This window comes from Dreissena polymorpha, chromosome 6 (assembly GCF_020536995.1).
Source record: "Dreissena polymorpha isolate Duluth1 chromosome 6, UMN_Dpol_1.0, whole genome shotgun sequence".
Taxonomy (NCBI): Eukaryota; Metazoa; Mollusca; class Bivalvia; order Myida; family Dreissenidae; genus Dreissena; species Dreissena polymorpha.
Window position 1 is genome coordinate 13,831,571 of NC_068360.1, and position 20,133 is coordinate 13,851,703.

Here is a 20,133-nt window from a genome sequence, read left to right on the forward strand (position 1 = left end):
TACCAATCCTGGGTTGATGGGTTCATTCCCACTGTGGGAGTGTTCTTTAGATCTCACACAGACACTCAGTACTGGTTCTACCCAGGCTTTAGGATTTTGATGCAATGTAGCAAAAATTAAATAGCTATAAACAAAACTCCAAACTTCAAGATTTTTAAAGTTCAGAGGTCTACAAGCATACCTTGTTTTTCTTCTTCAGACCTTGAAGCTGTTGCCCGAGGTCAGCCTTCTCTTTCTGAAGGGCAGACAACTTTTCCTCCTGTTCACCAACAGTGTTCTCATCTGATTTAGTGTCACCTGATCCGGCCTGCCCGCCTTCTAAAGCCACGACTTTCTTTGTAAGCTCTATGGAAATAACAACATAAAAATTATGTTTGTAAATATTATAAGGTTACAATCGTCCTTTAAGGAAAGTTCAAGTGAATCTTTTTGACATGAAGATTTAATAAAAACTTTCAACTGTTCAACTTCAAGGTTTTTGTAAATAAAAGCTTCTAAGGTAAACAAGAGCACTGCATAACAGGTGCCACGCTCGGCTACAGGTGCAGTTTTAAATAAATGAAAGCTTGTCAGAATGTTTTTTTATATAAAGGTCACAGTGACCTTGACATTTGACCTAGTGACCAAAAAATAGGTGTGGCTTGTAGAACTTATCAAGGTGCATCTACATATGAAGTTTCAAATTGATTTTAGAGCCAATGTTCAAAACCTTAACAAAATGTTAAAGTTTTAGCACGACGCGGACAGGGGACGTCAGACAAAGAGCTGGCTATGACAATACCTCGGGTTTTCTCGAGCTAAAAATGATATTTTTTTGGAACATTGGTTTCATCAAAAAAGTTCACTAAGCTCTGGCTTATGTCTTTCTTAGTTGTGAAACTTTCATTACGACAATTTTGAAGGATGTTGAACACTGGAAGTATATTACCCCCATACTTCACTTAATGCGTAACCTGACCACTTTGGTCTGTTTAATAAGGAGCTTGTACACCAAATTGAATTAAATCCAACATGTTTATGCATTGATTTCTTACCTTAAGATTTCCTTGAGAGTTCTTAAAAAATTGGCCATGATATATACAGAATCTTATAGCTTATCTTAACTGAATATGTCAAAACTGATAACCTGCTTGCATCTAAATTTTCATTTGTGTGCATGAAAGAGTACTTTAAACGAATTATCATTTAATTAGTATGAATGTTGAATGCCATGATATTAAAACAACACATTTCTAACACAAATAAAAAAAATCAAAATGTTTGATTATTTTTGGGTGGGATAAAAAGCTATATAAATATCAGCAAATGCCTCTTACCTTCGTTTTTCTGCTTCATCTTTTGAAGGTTCACCATCTGTCTCTTAACAAACTTCAGCAGATCTTCCTTGGACAGGCTCTCCAGCTGCATACATGCAACATTGCAATCAGATGTGTTATGGAAACACTGGTATTAATATATCTGCCTCAAGAGTCGTCACAAATTAGCCTGAGGATATTGCAACACTTCCCCTTTTACAGATTTTTTTGCTTACAGGAAGTCTCTGCTTTACTAGAATATAGTCTAGGCAGAAAGTGTTGTCCCTGATTAGCCTATGGGGATTGCACAGGTTAATTAGCCAATTGGGAAAAAACTTAAAACACAAGTGTTTAGCCCAGTTTTGGCAGAGCACAGTATATAGTGAAAGAGCAGTGTTTTCTTCAACTTTTGGGATATAGGATAAGGCCTTCCGATAAAACCTTGGATGACAAAAGTCTCAATAGAACAATTTTCAGACTTCCTCAAATGTTTGAGGACGACATCAATAAAACAGCAATAATAATACAATGACCACAAACATAACAAACATCATAATTCTACAAACATAACAAACATCATAATTCTAATAACAATTTTAGACCATCAGACTTGTGAAAATCAAATAACAAGAGTTCCGCGGTCGGAGATGACCGCATTGAAGCCGGATTTTTGATTTAAATGACAGGAAAGTACCTTTCGTGTTTTTGTCAATGCAATACTTAAATTACTGAAATATTGTTGGTCATCTAAGTGTGCTTGCAAACCTTTACGTCAAGTTTGAGATTCTAGGTCCAAGCATACCAAAGTTACAACAATTTTAACATTTTAACATTTAAGTTCACAGTGACCTTGACCTTCAAATGAATGACATTGAAATGAATGACCTTGAAATGACCAGTGGTCATCTAAGTGTGCTTGCAAACCTTTACGTCAAGTTTGAGATTCTAGGTCCAAGCATACCAAAGTTATAACAATTTTAACATTTTAACATTGAAGGTCACAGTGACCTTGACCTTCAAATGAATGACATTGAAGTGAGCAGTGGTGATCTTCTAGTACTGGCCAACCTTTATGTCAAGTTTGAAGACTCTAGGTACAAGCATACCAAAGTTATAACATGGAATAAGAACTTTAACATTTTTACCTACCAAAGTTATAAGAACTTTAACATTTTTACATTCAAGGTCACAGTGACCTTGACCTTAGAATGAATGACCTTGAAATGACCAGTGGTCATCTAAGTGTGCTTGCAAACCTTCATGTCAAGTTTGAAGACTCTATGTCCAAGCATACCAAAGTTATAACAATTTTAACATTTTAACATTTAAGGTCACAGTGACCTTGACCTTCAAATGAATGACATTGAAATGACCAGTGGTCATCTTCTAGTACTGGCCAATCTTTATTTCAAGTTTGAAGACTCTAGGTACAAGCATACCAAAGTTATAACATGAAATAAGAACTTTAACATTTTTACATTCAAGGTCACAGTGACCTTGACCTTCAAATGAATGACCTTGAAATGACCAGTGGTTACTAACTAGTTATGGCCAACCTTCATGTCAAGTTTCAAGACTCTAGGTCCAAGCATACCAAAGTTATAACAACTTTAACATTTTTTATATTGAAGGTCACAGTGACCTTGACCTTCAAATGAATGACCTTGAAATGACCAGTGGTCATCTGTTAATCCTGGCCAACCTTCATGTCAAGTTTGAAGACTCTAGGTCCAAGCATACCAAAGTTATACCATGAAATAAGAACTTTAACATTTTCGAGCACGCCGCCACCCCGTCCGCCCGCCCGCCCCCCCGCCCGCCCGACAACATCAATCTATAAGCCGAGATTTTTTCGAAAAAAATCCGGCTAAAAATTCATCAGTTTAGCATTACAAATCATATTGCATCATGTTCAATAGATAAATGTGTAATACTGATGTATTGCAAGGGCTGCAGTGTTTCTATTGGTCTACCTTCGATGGAGTCCCACTAGCCTGAGCTTGGGATTCCTCTGCCTTCCCAGCATCCTGTAAATAGACACAAAATGGCCAGTATTCATCAACTCATTTTTAGAAATTAAGCCCCATAAACATTCAAAATCAACAAATATAATGATAAGAATTGAAAATAAATAGGACAGTATGAAATAACTATATTTTAAAGTCGGCAGAACGCTATCAATGAGAAATGTAATAGTACAAGACCTAAATCAACAAACAGTCAAGGTTGCATAAATAAGCCTCTCATGGTAGATGTGGGAAGTCACAGTTGTTTTGGTTTTGACATAGATTAACGTAATACATTGATTTAAATGGGTTGACATCTGCGACTAATAATTCAAATGTAAATACAGTTTTGCATAACTGGCTCTGCTTATTTTTGCAAGCAAATTTAATGTTAAGACATACTTACAGCCATGATTTAAGTCTCCCTTTGAAATCAAGATTCAAACAAAGAACTATCATCTGTCCATGGCAACCTGTTGATATATTAAAATTTAATTTAAACATCTATATATGAAAATATTTATATGATATATTCAGCAATTTTTTCTTCTTTATAAAGCACCTGTAAAAAGCCCTTCTAAAGTTGACAAAAATTACAAAATTCCCAATTGCTGTCCAAAAAATTCCAAATTCAAGGAAAATTGAGTTTAATTTTTATCCGAAAGCCCTTAAAGGCTTGTTTTAGAATATTTAGATGGAAAAAAGTACCGGTACCAAGAAATCAAAATGACCAATATTTCCTAATCTGAAGATTAACAATACCAATTTTAACAATATCATTTTTTTTTGGCACTAATTTTTGCCATCTCGCTTGATACTGGTCCGTTTTTGCGTTTCTGCAAAAAATCTGCTGATATTTAATTAATCTTTTTTCTTTTTTTGATATATTAGAATAATTAAACTCCAGAAAAACTATCTGGTGAAAAATTCTTTTAAACACACGCTAGTCTTTTATAAATTCAAGTTGTCAATTTCGAGAACAAACTAAGAAACATAAACAGTATAACTTCAGTAGCCAAAATATGATTTCATATACCAATAACAATTAAGGCCACCCAAAATTGCACTAATTTGGGCAGAGATGGAATTCTACTAACAGTTTTCATTTCACTACAGTATGTTGAGAAATTTTATATTTAAAATACAAGAGTACATAGACAGTGAAAAAAGGTTGCCAACATGAAATTGATGATTTCCTATGGTTACAATATGCCAGTGCCCCAGATAAGCAGCGTATCTGCGTCTTTCACCCTATTAAAATGTTTAAAAACGCAAAGAAATACAATATCATGCCTATTGAAAACGCAACCAATTGGAATTTTACGCAAATTCCTAAAATTCCATGCGTACGATACAATAGCTTCAATCGAAAATTCTTTGCTCATTTTTGGTATATCCTCTTTGCAATTATTATCGTATTATCGAAATTTATCAGTCAAAGTTATTCAAACACTCTGCGGACTAGATTTCATAGTTAATTACAGCATCTGACCAAATTATTTACGACATACATGCATTTTCAATCTGATTGAATCCATCGCTTATTGTGCATGTATTAGTAAAGCGTCTGTACTATCCGTTTCTATAACGATGCGAAATGAAAATGTCTAAGAGAGGTCGAAAAACGTCCGCTATTGTTGCGCCAAAATATCAATGGATTGCAAACTTTTTGAACCAAGAAAGCAAGAGCCATTAAGTTACAAATCATTCGTGTTATCGATTTTTTAAGTTGAAAGTTTATATTATGGACAGTTTCAAGAATTAAAGATGTATGAAACATCAGTCTATTAAAGTTAATTATTAATGAATCAATACAAGTGTGCAGCTTCAACAGAAGTAATCTGAATCTGAATGGATACGATGAAGTGACCAAGATTGGCTTTTATTCAACAGGGAAAGCAGCAATGGTTTTAAGGTATGAATTTTTATAACTTATTTCACCCTATTTCAAGACCGAAATCACCCTATTTTTAAAAAATCAATGGGTGAAAATTTCCCAAATAATTATCTGGGGCACTGATATGCATGCAAAAATGATATTTAAAGAAAGATATCCCCCCAAAGCCCTTATTAAATATAGGTACATACAGTACACTCCACGTGTTTTCCCCAATTTCCCTCCATACTCCGCGGGTTTCGACCTGGAGGGAGATTAAGAAAATCCCGCTATACGCGGCGTTTGCATGATTTTGGACGCGGCGGTTAACGATCGGCAAAACTGATCAGCCGACGCGGCGGCCCTCGGCGTTGGCAACGCGGGGGAAACTCGGCGTTTTACGAGATAACGATCAATTTAATTTTGTTTGACTTCCTGATTTTCAAATAAAATTACATTTATTACAAGTACATACATGTACATGTAGTATAATATTTACGATTAAAAAAAAACAACCAAGATAGATCGATCCCGACGTGGTTGTAGAAGTAGTTGTTGTTGTATAGAAAACTCGTTGATTTACGACACACAAAACGTCGTCTTTTAACAAATACTTACCAATTAATATAAACACAGTTTGCAACATTGTTTTTATTTTGATAATTTAATCCAAAGTTTTAATGTTAGCAGGTGATTTTCTATACTGAACATGTATATAAATGACCAAGGACCCTAAAAATCTCGCAAATCTGTGTGAATTGACAGTTTGACGTAAGCAAAGAAAAGCCGCTTCCTGTCTACAGGCATAACTTACTCAAGTAAACACGTTCAACGAATGCATAAGGAATGGTTTTAATTGTCGGAACAAAGTCAATTCTCTGCTCGCTAATGCATTGATTTTCTCTTTGTTTGTAGGTTATTCCATTGATTGCTAAAAGGTGGTAACTATTGAGTTGATAATTGCATTTAATATTCACAGTTGTATTCTTGTTGCGTCGACATTCTAGGCAGAGTGACATTCACACATGTTAATCCCTTTTGTCAAAACACCGCAGACAGCAGTCTACACAATAGGTCAGTAGACAAGCTTTGCGTGTTTTCATAACGTCAAACACTTAAAATCCAGTTCCGCCCTGATGTCTTCTTTAATCAGTTTACTATACAATTAGTGTTAAAATAATTACTCTACTAAAATACCGTAACGATAAAGATTCGGCGTGTTCGATTTGAAATTATTTTAGAGGAAATATCAACTTATTCACGATATAATTTCGTTAATAAATACCAAAGAAACTTAACCGAAATCAACAAAATTCAATGTTCTCTGCGCTACAAAGTGTGTATCAAAAAAATCAATACACGCACGCTTTGCAGGAGTATACATTGTACCTTGACCTTGTACATTGCAGCATAATTTTCGCGCGCTTTTGTCGGGAAATATACATGACTGTACATTGGAAGCATTTATAAACGTCGTGTTAACAATTAAAAATCGTAGTGTGTTTCGGATTACGAATTATTATTCTCATTTGGAAATTTTACGGAACATTTATTCTTGTGTCATATGTGTTATGATTTAAATATTAATTTGTCAAATGTATTATATTAGACTAATTCATATTGTAGACGTACCTGTGAATTAAAAAACATAATTTTTATACGTATTAATTTTCTATACAATTATCTTTTTTATACATGTACTACAGTATTTAAACAATTTATTATAACAATGTTTTTATTTTTTGGCATGCCCAGTAGCACACTGCTAACGCGACGTTGCGCGGCGATCACTGATAAGAACGGAAAGTGTCTGCATTTACCGACTAGCCTAAAGTAATACACGCTGCGGGAATTAGCGAACGCGGCGTAACGCCAAGCGTTTTATCGAGTTCACCTCGCTCTTCCAACGCTGCGTGAACACTCGCTAGCAGAAAAAAAAACGCGGAGGGAGCGAGTTTTTTGGGGAAAACGCGTGGAGTGTACTGTAATGATGGTAGTAATTGATATGTCTCCACTTAATAACCAGATTCCGTCCAGTTATTAAGCAAATTATGTATGGAAGCCTATACCACCATAAGAACAAAACAATTCTAAAATAAAACATATACATCGCTTATCTAAGTCTATTTTTAAATGACAATTTCAATCACAATTATATGTGTGCAGTATTTTAATCCGGAAACAAAAAATCGGATAAAACTGTGTCCGGATATATGATAATTATTTGACAAGTACCTGTAGAGTCATGCATTCTATATAAATATATCAAATACAAAAAATCGTTAAAATATAATATTACTTGATGTCTGGTGCAAAATCAACCGAAAAATATCAATTTAATACTAAACTTCCTACGTATGTTTACGTGTATCCAGTAGGCGGAAGTAAACATAAAATTTAGAGTTGTCGTCCGTTAAATTGATTTGTGTACAGGCCGGATACATGTATCTACCCTCTGCAATCCAGTTATGCGCTACAACATTTTTCAAGCACGTATGCACAAAATACGGCAAAGCTGTGAGATTCTTACCAACCTTACCAAAGCCCTATGGCAACTCGTCAGAGAGTGCAACATCAATGCCATCATCCTACACGTTGTACCCCGATCATCTCCGATAACAATATTTTAATTGTGTGATCATGTGCTACAATATTACATACATACAACACTAAGCCAAACGAAGCGTAACCAGAAAAAGCAGAAACATAGAATAACCTTTAGAAAAAGCTAGTTTATAAAACACTTGCAAAGGCTCATTGGGCCATTGTCGACCTGAATGGCTTGAAGTCACCCGGGGGTGACTAAAAGCCGATTCTTGTCACCCTAGGATGACTTCAAGCCGATTCATGTCACCCTGGGGTGACTTCAAGCCGACCGTGTGACTAGAATCGGCTTGAAGTCACCCCAGGGTGACATGAATCGGCTTCTAGTCACCCCCGGGTGACTTCAACCCATTTCAGGTCGACAATGACCCAATGAGCCTTGCAAAGGCATATATACAATTTAATCCAGATAAATATTATGTCATAACCATAGACTTGCAGTTTGTTACTAGTTGCAAATGTTCAAAACTAATAATAGGTCATCAGCAAGCCACCGTGATTATCACGTTTCAGATAGAAAAAGAATAGTGTATCAAATAGCAAAAAGTTCAAAGATAAAAGTAAGCAACACAACTCAACAATTGGCCCGAAACAGATATTCTCCGTTTTGTGAGAAATGGAGACCGGGAACCCTAAATTAAAACCACTAAATATTCACAAATAAAGGTAGTGTTTAAATTACTAATTATTGATCCATATTAAAAAATCGACGCAAAATAAGAGAGACAAAATAAATATTTTTGTGACTCCATGGCCAAATCGAAAACACGTATCATTAATAATCATAATTGAATAAAGGGTTTATACCCCCCTAACTACCGAATTAAGGAAAGCCACTGGACCAGATTTGTTTCCAAAATTATTATCAAGAAAATGCCAGTCATTAGAGAACACTTAAGATGACCAGAAGTGCCTGTCGATTAGAGGAACGATAGCTTAGTATTCGTGTTTAACAAGAAATGATCGCCATACCACATTACACTTCTGTTCCGTGCTCCACTTACTTTTTCACAAATAAGAAGCATTTGCACTCAGGTATTGACTGTTTCAACTATGTATTGACATCGAATATTATGTGTGATGCAGATGAAGTTAATCTTGTTATTAGGTTGATGTGGAATTCAAAGGCCCTGAGGTAATGGTGATTTGACCGCTGCTCTTGTTTTGCTTTGTCACATGGACGATTTACCAGACAGAGGTACATCTCCCCAAGGACTTTTGGGGAAGATCGTCTTCTTTGTGGACCCACAAACACATTAATGATCCGATACATCCTTCATCACGACTTGAATAACCTACGAATCGTGGCCAAATACTATTGTGTGAAAACGCGAAAGAGAAAAGCAATCTGCTTCTATTGCAACACTGCTAATAACATCCATTTGAAACAAAAACATAAAAAGCCATAATTCTCATTTGCAAGAGACATACTAGTTTGTTTTACATTCATGGTAGCAAACGGACCTCTTCGATATCTTAAGGCTTAACATAAACCAATTCACAGGAAAAATAAAAAGCACAGTTTGATCAGCTTCCAGCGAGAATGGGATGTAAACGGAAGAAAACAAGTGAATACATTCAATGATATAATATAATTAATTGAATATTTGTAAGCACTATTCTTCCTCTTATCCATTGAGCCAGAGGACCGACAATCACAGTTGACAGGCTTAGCGTTGAACTACTTATCCAAGGATCGCGGGTTCGATTACTGGTCCTGCCATATAAAATGCGTGGGGATTGGTCATACAATCCTTTCACGGCCGTTCTCACCTTATTTTTGATACAAGTAGGTCAGTTTTCTGTTACGGGCAGAATATTATACATGCAGCATTGGTAATCCACCTTGTTGGTAAACAGACCTGCGTGATGGGACTGAAATACTGTTGAAACAGACAGACTCTCCAACAAAAAAACAAACACAGAGACAAGCAGTGAGCGACAAGAAGATGTCGAATTTCTGATGTCACAGTACAAGACATCTAATGACGCTCAAGCAAATCTCGCGCATAAAAATCAATAGCAATCAATCGTCCAAGAACATGAAATAAAAAGAAACGTTAGAGAATTTCGTTTGAAATCCTACTAATATTTCACGTGTGGTCAAGCTTAACGCATTGCTTGATTGAAGTACAACCAACGACCTTGTTCTTGTTTTTGCGGACCCTAAACTTTTGTTTTGGCATTTCAGGTTGAGTTTTTACTAATTTTTGCTTAATTGCTTAATAAGCTTTAACTTAACAAAATAATATACAAACATAACGCTAAATGGAGATTTGGATTATTCCTGCATGTTCTTGACAATTCTTACTAAATTAGGCATCATTATTTTTTGCGATGTGAATGCAACAACGTGCCTTTTTGGCCCACGATGTAACACACCAAGCATAAAACCAATGACATTGCGATATTAAAAGAAGACGAGTTTGAAAAGTTATTTTCTAACTAAGTCTATATTTATCATATTACAGCCTAAGACAGGTTTCGAGCGGGGGGGGGGGGAGGGGGGGGGGGCGGACGCGGCGTACAGACTGTAACGCCATCATTTATCATGCGAGGTCAAGGTCTCACGAAAAGCCAAATGGTAAAACATGTACATGGTGCAGCTTCTTAAAAACATATTATAAGCTGGGCTCGGAATGTTGTTGATATACATATTAATTTCAATAAATATACAAATACTGGAGTGAAAATACATCCACCCTGAACTTAACATGTCGTTCTTAGCAAAGCGTTATTAACCTACAGCATTTCGGGTGCATGTTATGAAAAGGAAATACCTATGGACCTGTTGCAGCCATTTGACAATGAAAAGGAACTACCTATGGACCTGTTGCAGTCATTTGAGGTTTCGATAAAGCTTCATGATATAAATGGTTAAAGCAATCTGAACTAAGCGTTTGTAGCCCTACATTTCAGACAAACAAACGGGCATGTTTGAAGTAATTTTGTTTTGGATGTTTGAGAATATAGGTGGGTCGTTAGTGAGATTGTACTTTCAACGTGTAAAAATATTACAAAATAATCGGAAAATGCGCAATCGGTGAATTGAACGATGCGATTATGGTTTTAAATGACTTTAAATTAGGTAATTTAAATACCAACATACTACATTCCTATTATTAAGATTATTCCTTTTCAACCAAATTGCCACAACTTAAATTTACCAAACGATGTACTTCAACTATGTTTCATTGAAAATATGATAATAGCCGTATATAAAATGAATAAAAATATAATTTAAGGTCATATGACAAAACATTTCATGCAAATAAACTATTTTACATTAATTTTTTATTATGTGAATGACATTGGATTTTACCATTTTCCAAATTACAGTCCCCATTTCATCTCATTATTATTTAATAATCATTTAAATACCTTTATGTACTTTACAATTTTATTTATATTATTGAAACATAGAGTTTAACGCTTTGTGCAGAGCTTTAGACGCTTCGTCGATGCTAGTTACAGTGTGTATAAGCCTATTTTGTCAGTATTAAACAATGCGCTTTTATTGATCATTGTCACACTGGGTAATTATTTGACTTTTGATCGGAGTAGAGCGGAGCGTTGGTTTAGGAATGTGTACCAGTGTTGAAGGGTCCCATTAAGTAGCTTATAGTAGATGTCTCTCTTAAATATTATAATAACATATGCAATACAATACATATTACTTTAAGAGGAGGTCTATTCTAAACGAAAATACAGCTGAGGCGGAGAGTGTCTTCATAGCGGGGCCTCAATCTTGAAATCTTTTCAACAAGCTGATATCTATCTGACACTTGTATTAATTTAGTAATTCATGTCACGAAAGATTGCGATTTCACAGCTTTAGTAAACATAACACCGATGTGTTGTTATATTATTATTCAATTAAAATAACCTTCTTCGATTTAAATTTGAGCTGAAATGCTTGGTAAATGTAAATTACTTTTGCTTATAATGTGATTTATGTATGTGATAAAAGGCAGGTTCGTCATGCTTTTGAATATTTTTCAGGTGACTAAAGTTTCAATCTTTTATGAAGATCTGTTTTGTTGTATTGTCCGTACAGGTCTTCAAATTATGTCAAAAATGTCTTTAAACTGTAACAAACGCATGGAAATACGTGTTTTCCTTATGTTGATACTTCAATTAGTCTGTAGTTTCATTATGATCCACACCGTTTCTGTATTCTGTTAATAATTATAGTTGTCAACTTGACTCTTTTTACAAGTTGATAAGCCAACAGTAATGTATTGAATGAAATTCTTATAGTAATTACGCCGATGTATTAATTTCGAACGAAGACCTATTTTGCCGATTAATTTTCTAAAAAACAATTCCGTTTGAATGTAAATGCAAAATCATTCAGCTTAGTATTTCTTTAACTGTGCGTGTCGTAAAAATAATATCCTCGAAATTTAATCCAGGGAAGCGCGCGTACTATTATTTTGTATCCATTTTGCTATGTAAGCAATATAGTTGTCCTTTAATGAGCTGAAATTAATCTTCCAGTCGATCATTTTAGTCTTTCATTGTCGAGATTAAACAGATGTTTAGCCTTGTCTGACACACATTATGATCGTCAACAAACATAAGAGGAATACATGGTAAACGTTATCTTAAAAATACCATGCAACAATCACATTTTGAAGAGAAACAATTTCACATGATAAAACCATTTTAAATTTATTCACAAAAGTCTTGTTACACAATAACGCATGTGCTCATTGCTCCATAAACGGAGACTGTTAACAAAAAGAGTTTACTTTACATCATCAATGCTAGATATTATAAAGGATATAAATGCGGTTTGTAAATAATATTGAATTATTTAAACTTGGTACAATACATAAGAAGAGACAAAGTCGCAAAACGAATGTGAAAATAAAACCCAAATCGAGTTGTCGATCACAGACGATCTTTTTATTGATATGCTATTTTGTCGCATTAGAGGATTGAAATAAAAACAGTTGCCACGATTTGGCTTAAATAAAACATAATTAATACATGTATAAACAATATTTATTTCATGCTAAAAAGTTGTCTTTACGTTCAGAAAGAACAATGGGTGGTTGATATATCGGGTATTCACGCAACCATTTAAGATATCCGCTACCTTATTAAAATGTTTATTTGTAGGTAAATATGACCAATAAAACCAACCAACCGAGATCAATAATCGCCACAATCGCGTGATGAACATCAATATCGGAGTACCATATCGAACCGCAGTGTGACTATTGCCCTATTTATATACTATAAAATTAAATATAATTCGGGTAATTTTATTCATTGAAACGTGCGTAATTGTTACAATTTCATCCAACACAAACAACGCTAAGGCAGCTTTTCAAGTTCGCTCGGAAGACATCCGTCACAAGTATACGTACATGCCTTAAAAAAAACAACTTTTTAATTGATTTTTTCCCCGCATATCTTCATATATATATATATATATATATATATATATATATATATATATATATATATATATATATATATATATATATATATATATATATATATATAATCACTTTAAATATTTCGATTGATGTACTGTAGTTGTATTTAAATCAAATCAACCCCTGCACGAAAAATGTAATGAATAAAGAAATGTAATAAAAGTGAAGAAGAACAAAAATCAACGAAATTAAATAATTAAACAAGGGTAAATACTTATATTTTGTACAGTTGAAAACTTAATTACGTTTAAACAGCATGTACACTGTCTGTTCAAATTTGCATTGACACATTTTTCCGTTCTGAAACACATTCGAATATAAGTTTCACTATCGATGTAACCTGTTTGTTTAGAACTTCATTGAAGCAAACAACATTTTATTTATGGTATTAATGATTTACTCTGTACACTGATTTTTATATGTATTTAGCAAATATATATTTATTTTGAATCGATAGATTTAAGGCGGGAAATAATCTGAGTGAACAGCTTGGTTTCAACATAATTGTAGTGGGTTGGAGAAATACTCGGATAACTGCTGATCGAATGTTGTGAATGTTGGTAACCTACGTGTAATTATGTCATTAAAGCAAATCTATGTCCAGAAAACAGCTCACGCATGTTGGGGTTGCTGCGTCCCGAAAGTGTTCATTACTAAAACGATGACTTATTTTTTCTAGCGTTTATTAATTTGCAAAAATGGCCGTACATATTGTTTGAAGTTTGACTATTTGTTTGGTTATGATCAAAACAAATCGTGCTTAAACGAAAGCGAACCGAAGGTAATAAACAATATTTAAAAATCATTGATGCGCCCCTTTATAGGTTCACAATTCAGCTAATACGCTCATGGATAATTTAGACAACCGAATTTCGAAATAATTCCACTTAAAGAATTTCATCAAACTATGCAATGTACGTGTGATTGGATGACTCATCATCCAATCAAAATGATCTGTAGGACAAAATAACAAAAGTTATAACCTTACTTATTGATGGCATTTTGTTTACAAGGTAATTAAATCCAACCTGATTTTTATAGGTCAGTTTGAATTTTACATTCGTTCGTACCTACTAGACCTCCGCAGTTGATTTATGAGGTAATTAAATCCAAATAAAATATAATTTGGCTTCGGTTCTTTCCCTCGTCCTGTATACAGAACATCTTCAAGTTTTATCGATTTGATCAAAAGGCTTGCCATTTCGTGAATACATGATGACTTTTTTTAACTTGCGAATAAACAGCAATGTTGGACATTCAAACATGCGTTCTATTTGCATATTATACGCTGCTTTGTCCCGCCGTATTGAAATGGGCCATGAAATAAACATCTGTATGATCACATGCTAATGTTTGTAAATTTTAGAGATATCAAACGCGTAAAAATTTAAAAATGAATTTGGATTTTTTTTACAGATGACTCAGAAAACTACGGTCGATATCATTGGGTTTTCAAAAAAAAAAAATCATCTTTAAAATATGTTTCAACTATGGAAAGACTGTAAATGGGTCTGCATTTAATGATATTATTTAACATTCCAATAACGTTTGTTTAAATTTTAATATCCAGTTATGTAAATAGTCGTAATCGATCAAGCGCGGGTGAATCGGTGGTATTGCCTATGAAGACACTTCTTTCAATATATAAATCTGTATATTATTGCACTTTGCCTTTGAATATATTATTTAAGTACCGCTGTTTTTTAAGTTATGAAACTTCAACAAACGTTCACTGGCATTAATTTTCATGCGTCACGATGTACGATGTACCAGGCCTCTGAACTTACAAAAGAAACGAACTTATTAAACCATAAATGTACATAACTGACAACAACTTTTCATTATAAGTTTTGTTGAAAAAATTTATCGGATGTAGAATAACTGCAGTTGACACTGATTTTATTTCATCATGCAGAAATTTACAATTCTGATGCTCTGTTTTTCATCCAACAACTGAGTTGTTCAATTTTAACTCAAATGAATGACATCAACGGCCTTATAAAGAGCATCAAATAAGTCCTGCTGTCATCGACCGAAGAAGGTCTCGGGAGAGAAAGAAAATAATGAACAAGCCATGGATGACGACCGCTGTGACAAAAGAAGAGGGCGTAAGCATGAAAAATACACCAGCCTGGACTTTATAATACAATAACAGAAAGCAAATTGGGAGGCAAGGAAGAAGATAGAAGAGGTCAAGAAGCAGTGGATTGAAGAGCAATGGATCAACATTGACAAAGAGATGACCATAAACAGCAGAATAAAGGTCTACAGCACATTCAAGACCTTTACGACGACTATTTAGCAAAACGCCAGTGTTAAAACAGACTCTGACGGGAACGTACTAACCTAGAATGCCTTAAGGCTTACTAAGTGTACTGAATAATCTCTATAACTATCCGCTTGTACCAGACCCCAGTCTCAGAACGATCCCAGACCAGGAACAGACGACGAAAGTCCGTCCATACTTAAGGCAGATTTGGAAGTGGAAGTGCGCCTGAAGGCAGGAAAATCTTCGGGAGACAGCTATGACTGCACTAGGCGAGGAAGTCTTTCTCCTTAACCGACTGAAAAGTAAGGCAGAGGAACTCTGACCAAATGTGAGCTCTTTCACAACTTCATCGACTTAAGAAAGCTTTCCACCGCATGTGGCATGATGGATAATGACAGGTGTTGAGAGGATTCAACATTGACGAGGGGCTGGTGCAAGTCATCTTAGAATACAACGGGAACGCCAGCAGTGCACGTCTCAAAGGACAGAAGGGTGACTTCGTCAGGATATCAGTGAGCGTCCGTCAGGGATTTCTGCTCACCCCTGTTTTGTTTTACCTTTTCCGTGAAAAGATAATGCAAGATACCACTTCAGACCACCACACCTCAATCTATATCGGTGGTAGACCCATTTCAAACGTGAGATTTGGTGAGGTAAATGTATTCATGGATGGCACAATCAAAGACACGATAGCAGGAGAATACGGGATGGGGGTCAGCACGGAGAATCGAAAATCATGCTGAACAGCACGAAAAATATCAGTTCAGACATCAATGTGCACAGTGAAAAGCTGGAAGAAGTGACAGGCTTCAAGTACTTCGGAGTAACCTTTCCCAAAGATGGTACAAGTAACGATGAGGTTAGAATAAGAATTAATATGGCGTCCGCATCGATGGTAAGACTGAGCATGTTGTGCAAAAACAGCTCCATCAGCTAAACCACCAAGAACAGACTTTAAAAGTCCCGCGTATTCTCCATTCTACTGTTCGGCTGCGAGACCTGGTCGCTCCACGCAGGATACCGGCCTTTGCACACTGTTGTCTCCGAAGACTTCCCCGCACCTCCTTCATGGAACACTAGACCAACGGTTACGTCCGAAATATGAACACTTGTTAGCCCACAACAGCCCCTTCTTCTGGCGACCGTCAAGCGAAGAAAGCTGGCTTGGTTTGGACCCATCATCACACATGACTCTATGTGCAAGACTGTGCTCCAGGGCTCCAGTGATGTCGTCTTCGAGGCCATCACATGAAAAGCTTCATGAACAATGTGTTAGAAAAGACGTCCCTCCATATGGTAAGATACTCTCAGAAGCCCACAACAGACCTGATTGGTGGAAAATCTATGTGTCGTTGTCCCTTATTTCCCCCAGCGGTCATACCGGTAAAGTGATTTTGATGATAATGGTGATGATGAAGATGATGCATTAAATTTAAAATAAATATATGATAATTATATTTATTTTGAGTTGCGATGCTTTCAGGTTTATTGTATTTTCTCTTTAATTATTTGTGAAATAGTCTTTGCCTAGAGTGAGGTTTGTATTGCCCGTTTCGAGGCGGTGAGCCCAGTTTTATTTATATTTGTTTATGTTGTGTACTTTTTTGTCTGCTTATGTACATTTGTTTTATATCTCACTGTTTGGAAATTATTTCCTTGCCTCACATAAAGCATCGCATAATATAGCTAGGTATGTCTTCTACTGGTTCAGTTTTTGTTTATTTGTATATTTGTATAATTAATTAGTATATTTCATATTCAAAATACTTGAATTGTAAACATATTATTTCAAGCAATCTAATGATAGCAGATTACTACTCAACATGTTTGAATTACACATTGGTCAATAAACCAATTGGAAATCACAGACGCTATAATAACACTGCGCTTAAATAGGCTGATCATTATATCGTAGTATGTAACGTAACTTAACACATTAAACAATATCAAAATCATATACAAATGTAATCCTATAATAGCAATAATTTCCTTGCATGATACTGATAATAAAACATGTAAATGATTCAATAATCGAAATTCAATAGAAATTCATACCATATTTAACTAATTATAGACAAAAGAAAGTATAACGTCTCTAGACTTATAGCAAATCATAATGCCTGACACTTTTGAAATAGTCGCGTGGGTAATGCATTAGCCAACGCACGTTGCCCAAAAAGTATGTTACGACGAAGGCCCTAGGCTTTGTTCGGCTGCCTTAATATCGGCAAGCAAAAAAGACATTTGCGTTAAATCTAAGATTGTATAATACACATAATCTGCTAAAATATCACTATACACTCTTATAGTTTAAGTACTTGCTCTTAAGTATATTTACTATAAAACGCGTTAAAGTTATTTGATATTTACTGAAAAGCCGCTTGAACAATGTCATTTTTCCATAATTTGAGATCATGTAATATACTTTAAATAATTACATAGTAACACGTACATAATATTGTATACAACCACGTGACGCAATTACTGACGACGAACTCGCTCTAAGAACGTTTTAAATAGTTACACTTTTATACTTGTTTCTGAAAAACTATATCTAAATTATCTGCATGAAAAACATAAATACATACTATTAAAATAAAATAAAAATTGCTGAACGAACTTTTCGAGTGTCGATAATCTTATTATGTCATTGAATAATCATTTTCATAAAAAATATTCCGCATTTGAGGTTACTGCGTCAAGTATTTATTACATAAACACCTACTTCTGGTCTCAACATATAGCATGCAATAATTTGCAATTATTGCCCCGTTTATATTGTTTGAAGTTTGATAATATATTTGAATACTAGCTTCATCAAAACAGTGCGTGTTTCAATGAAAGAGACCTGGAGATTATGGGAATATTTAAATACAATCGGTACAACTTATAATTCATTCATAATAAAGCTGATACCGTCATGGTTCTCGAAGACGACCGAATGTTAACTGTTTCAATAATTTAACTAAAGACCTTCTTTCAATCTATGCATTGAGGAAATACCAAAGAAACGCAAATAACGCAGCAGATATTTTTAGGTATACAAACTAGTTTGTGAGTGGCGGTGCAACCATTCACACCGAGACCTACTGTTTTTGAGGGAATTCGACACAGGCCGAATTAAAAAGAATATAACTGGATTCAATTCTTTTCATCGTCCTGAATACAAGATTCAATTATTAATGGGTATCAACTCATGTTTTCAATATGTTCAATGCCGTTTATAGACTCCGATATTATAATTGGCGAATATTATTCATGACATTAACATTTCTATTTTGATCTTAAACAATCTGAGTAATCATGTTATTTACGCGGCTGTTACGGACCATTTAACCAAGTCAAGCAATATTGAAATATTGTTCAACAAACTAAAAGCCTTTTCATGGCAGCATTTAAGTACCATAAATGTTGCATTAATCATATAATTAAATATTCGATTGGCTTTCGGTCTGATTTCAAAAGCTTATTATGTAAATATTTTGCTATCGATCAAGAGGGTCTTATCGATAATATTGCATTTAAAAGCACCACTGCATAAGCTTCCAACTGTATATTCTTGCACCCTTCATTTGAATATTCTTTATATGTCCGAGGTGAACTCGAAAGTGCAGAATTTTACATCACGTACACGTTCCTTTTTATAATTACTTACACAAGATTATTGTTTGTATTAGCATTTAACGAGTAGAGTTGTGTATTAAGGCTATAAAAGTTGACGATTGAACGTAAAATTATAATTTTGGAAACTACGAGGATTGCTTATATAGCTATAAAATATATGCGCGGAAATCATAAGCGGGGATGGTCGAGTGGTCTAAGCGGGAGGCAATTTACTCCAGGACTCCAGGGGTCAGTGGTACGAGCCCTGTTGAGGTTTACTTTTTTTCCTTTAAAAAAAATTGTATTCTTGTTTTTTTTACATGAGATTTTAAGTTCAAATGTTTAAATTTATCAATATAATGCATTTAAAGCATTTAATTACAAGCTTTAATACATGCCAAAATCTGTTGGACGGCCCCTTTAAATTATTAAACAACTGAACCTTGTGGCTTCGGGGATTTGTTTTATAGTTTTTTACTATAAAAGTATATTTAAAACAAGGTCGAATATATTTAACCCGACGATACGATACGACATAAAAAGACGAACGACACTCAAAACCTTTATATGGCGCCTCACTAGGGCGACTTCAAAGAGTCATCAAAAGAGCTCGCGTTAGCGTAGTGTCTGCTAGTGATCATGACGTCCCGTTTTTGATCCATACTCTGATATTGTTGTTAATATCTTCTGAAATACCAAGTACTGGTTCTATTTAGGAAACGGCTTATAAAGTGACTTAATAAAGCCTTTGATACAATCGAGCTTAATAAATGTTACATATTATTTGGCCTTGTGTTATTTTAGGTGACAGAATAGGATTCCGCACTGGAACTCCCTTACTTCAACGGTCACCGAAAATAACATATGTTTTATACGTAACTAAGAACCAAGTGCGCGTATATAAAGAGAGATGCGCACTAGCTTATAGGTAAATATTGAATTTGACTATATAACAGCTTGTCCGAATGTAACGTTGACAGTTATTATGCAATTTTACAATAACTTGCCACGAATTGCCATCCACGAGGAA

At 34.8% G+C, this 20,133-nt stretch overlaps 1 protein-coding gene across 1 annotated transcript in view; it reads right to left on the reverse strand.

Moving 5' to 3' along the window:
* LOC127834091 (GRIP and coiled-coil domain-containing protein 2-like) overlaps window positions 1-7,596 on the reverse strand; it is a 43,738-nt gene extending 36,142 nt beyond the window's left edge. The window contains exons 1-5 of the mRNA XM_052359693.1: window positions 7,477-7,596; window positions 3,708-3,774; window positions 3,269-3,322; window positions 1,317-1,401; window positions 182-345 (exon numbers count right to left, since the gene is read on the reverse strand). Coding sequence (XP_052215653.1) covers window positions 182-345; window positions 1,317-1,401; window positions 3,269-3,322; window positions 3,708-3,713 — 309 coding nt within the window. The 5' untranslated portion in view covers window positions 3,714-3,774; window positions 7,477-7,596. The remainder of the gene's footprint in view (window positions 1-181; window positions 346-1,316; window positions 1,402-3,268; window positions 3,323-3,707; window positions 3,775-7,476) is intronic.
* Window positions 7,597-20,133: the final 12,537 nt, after the last annotated feature.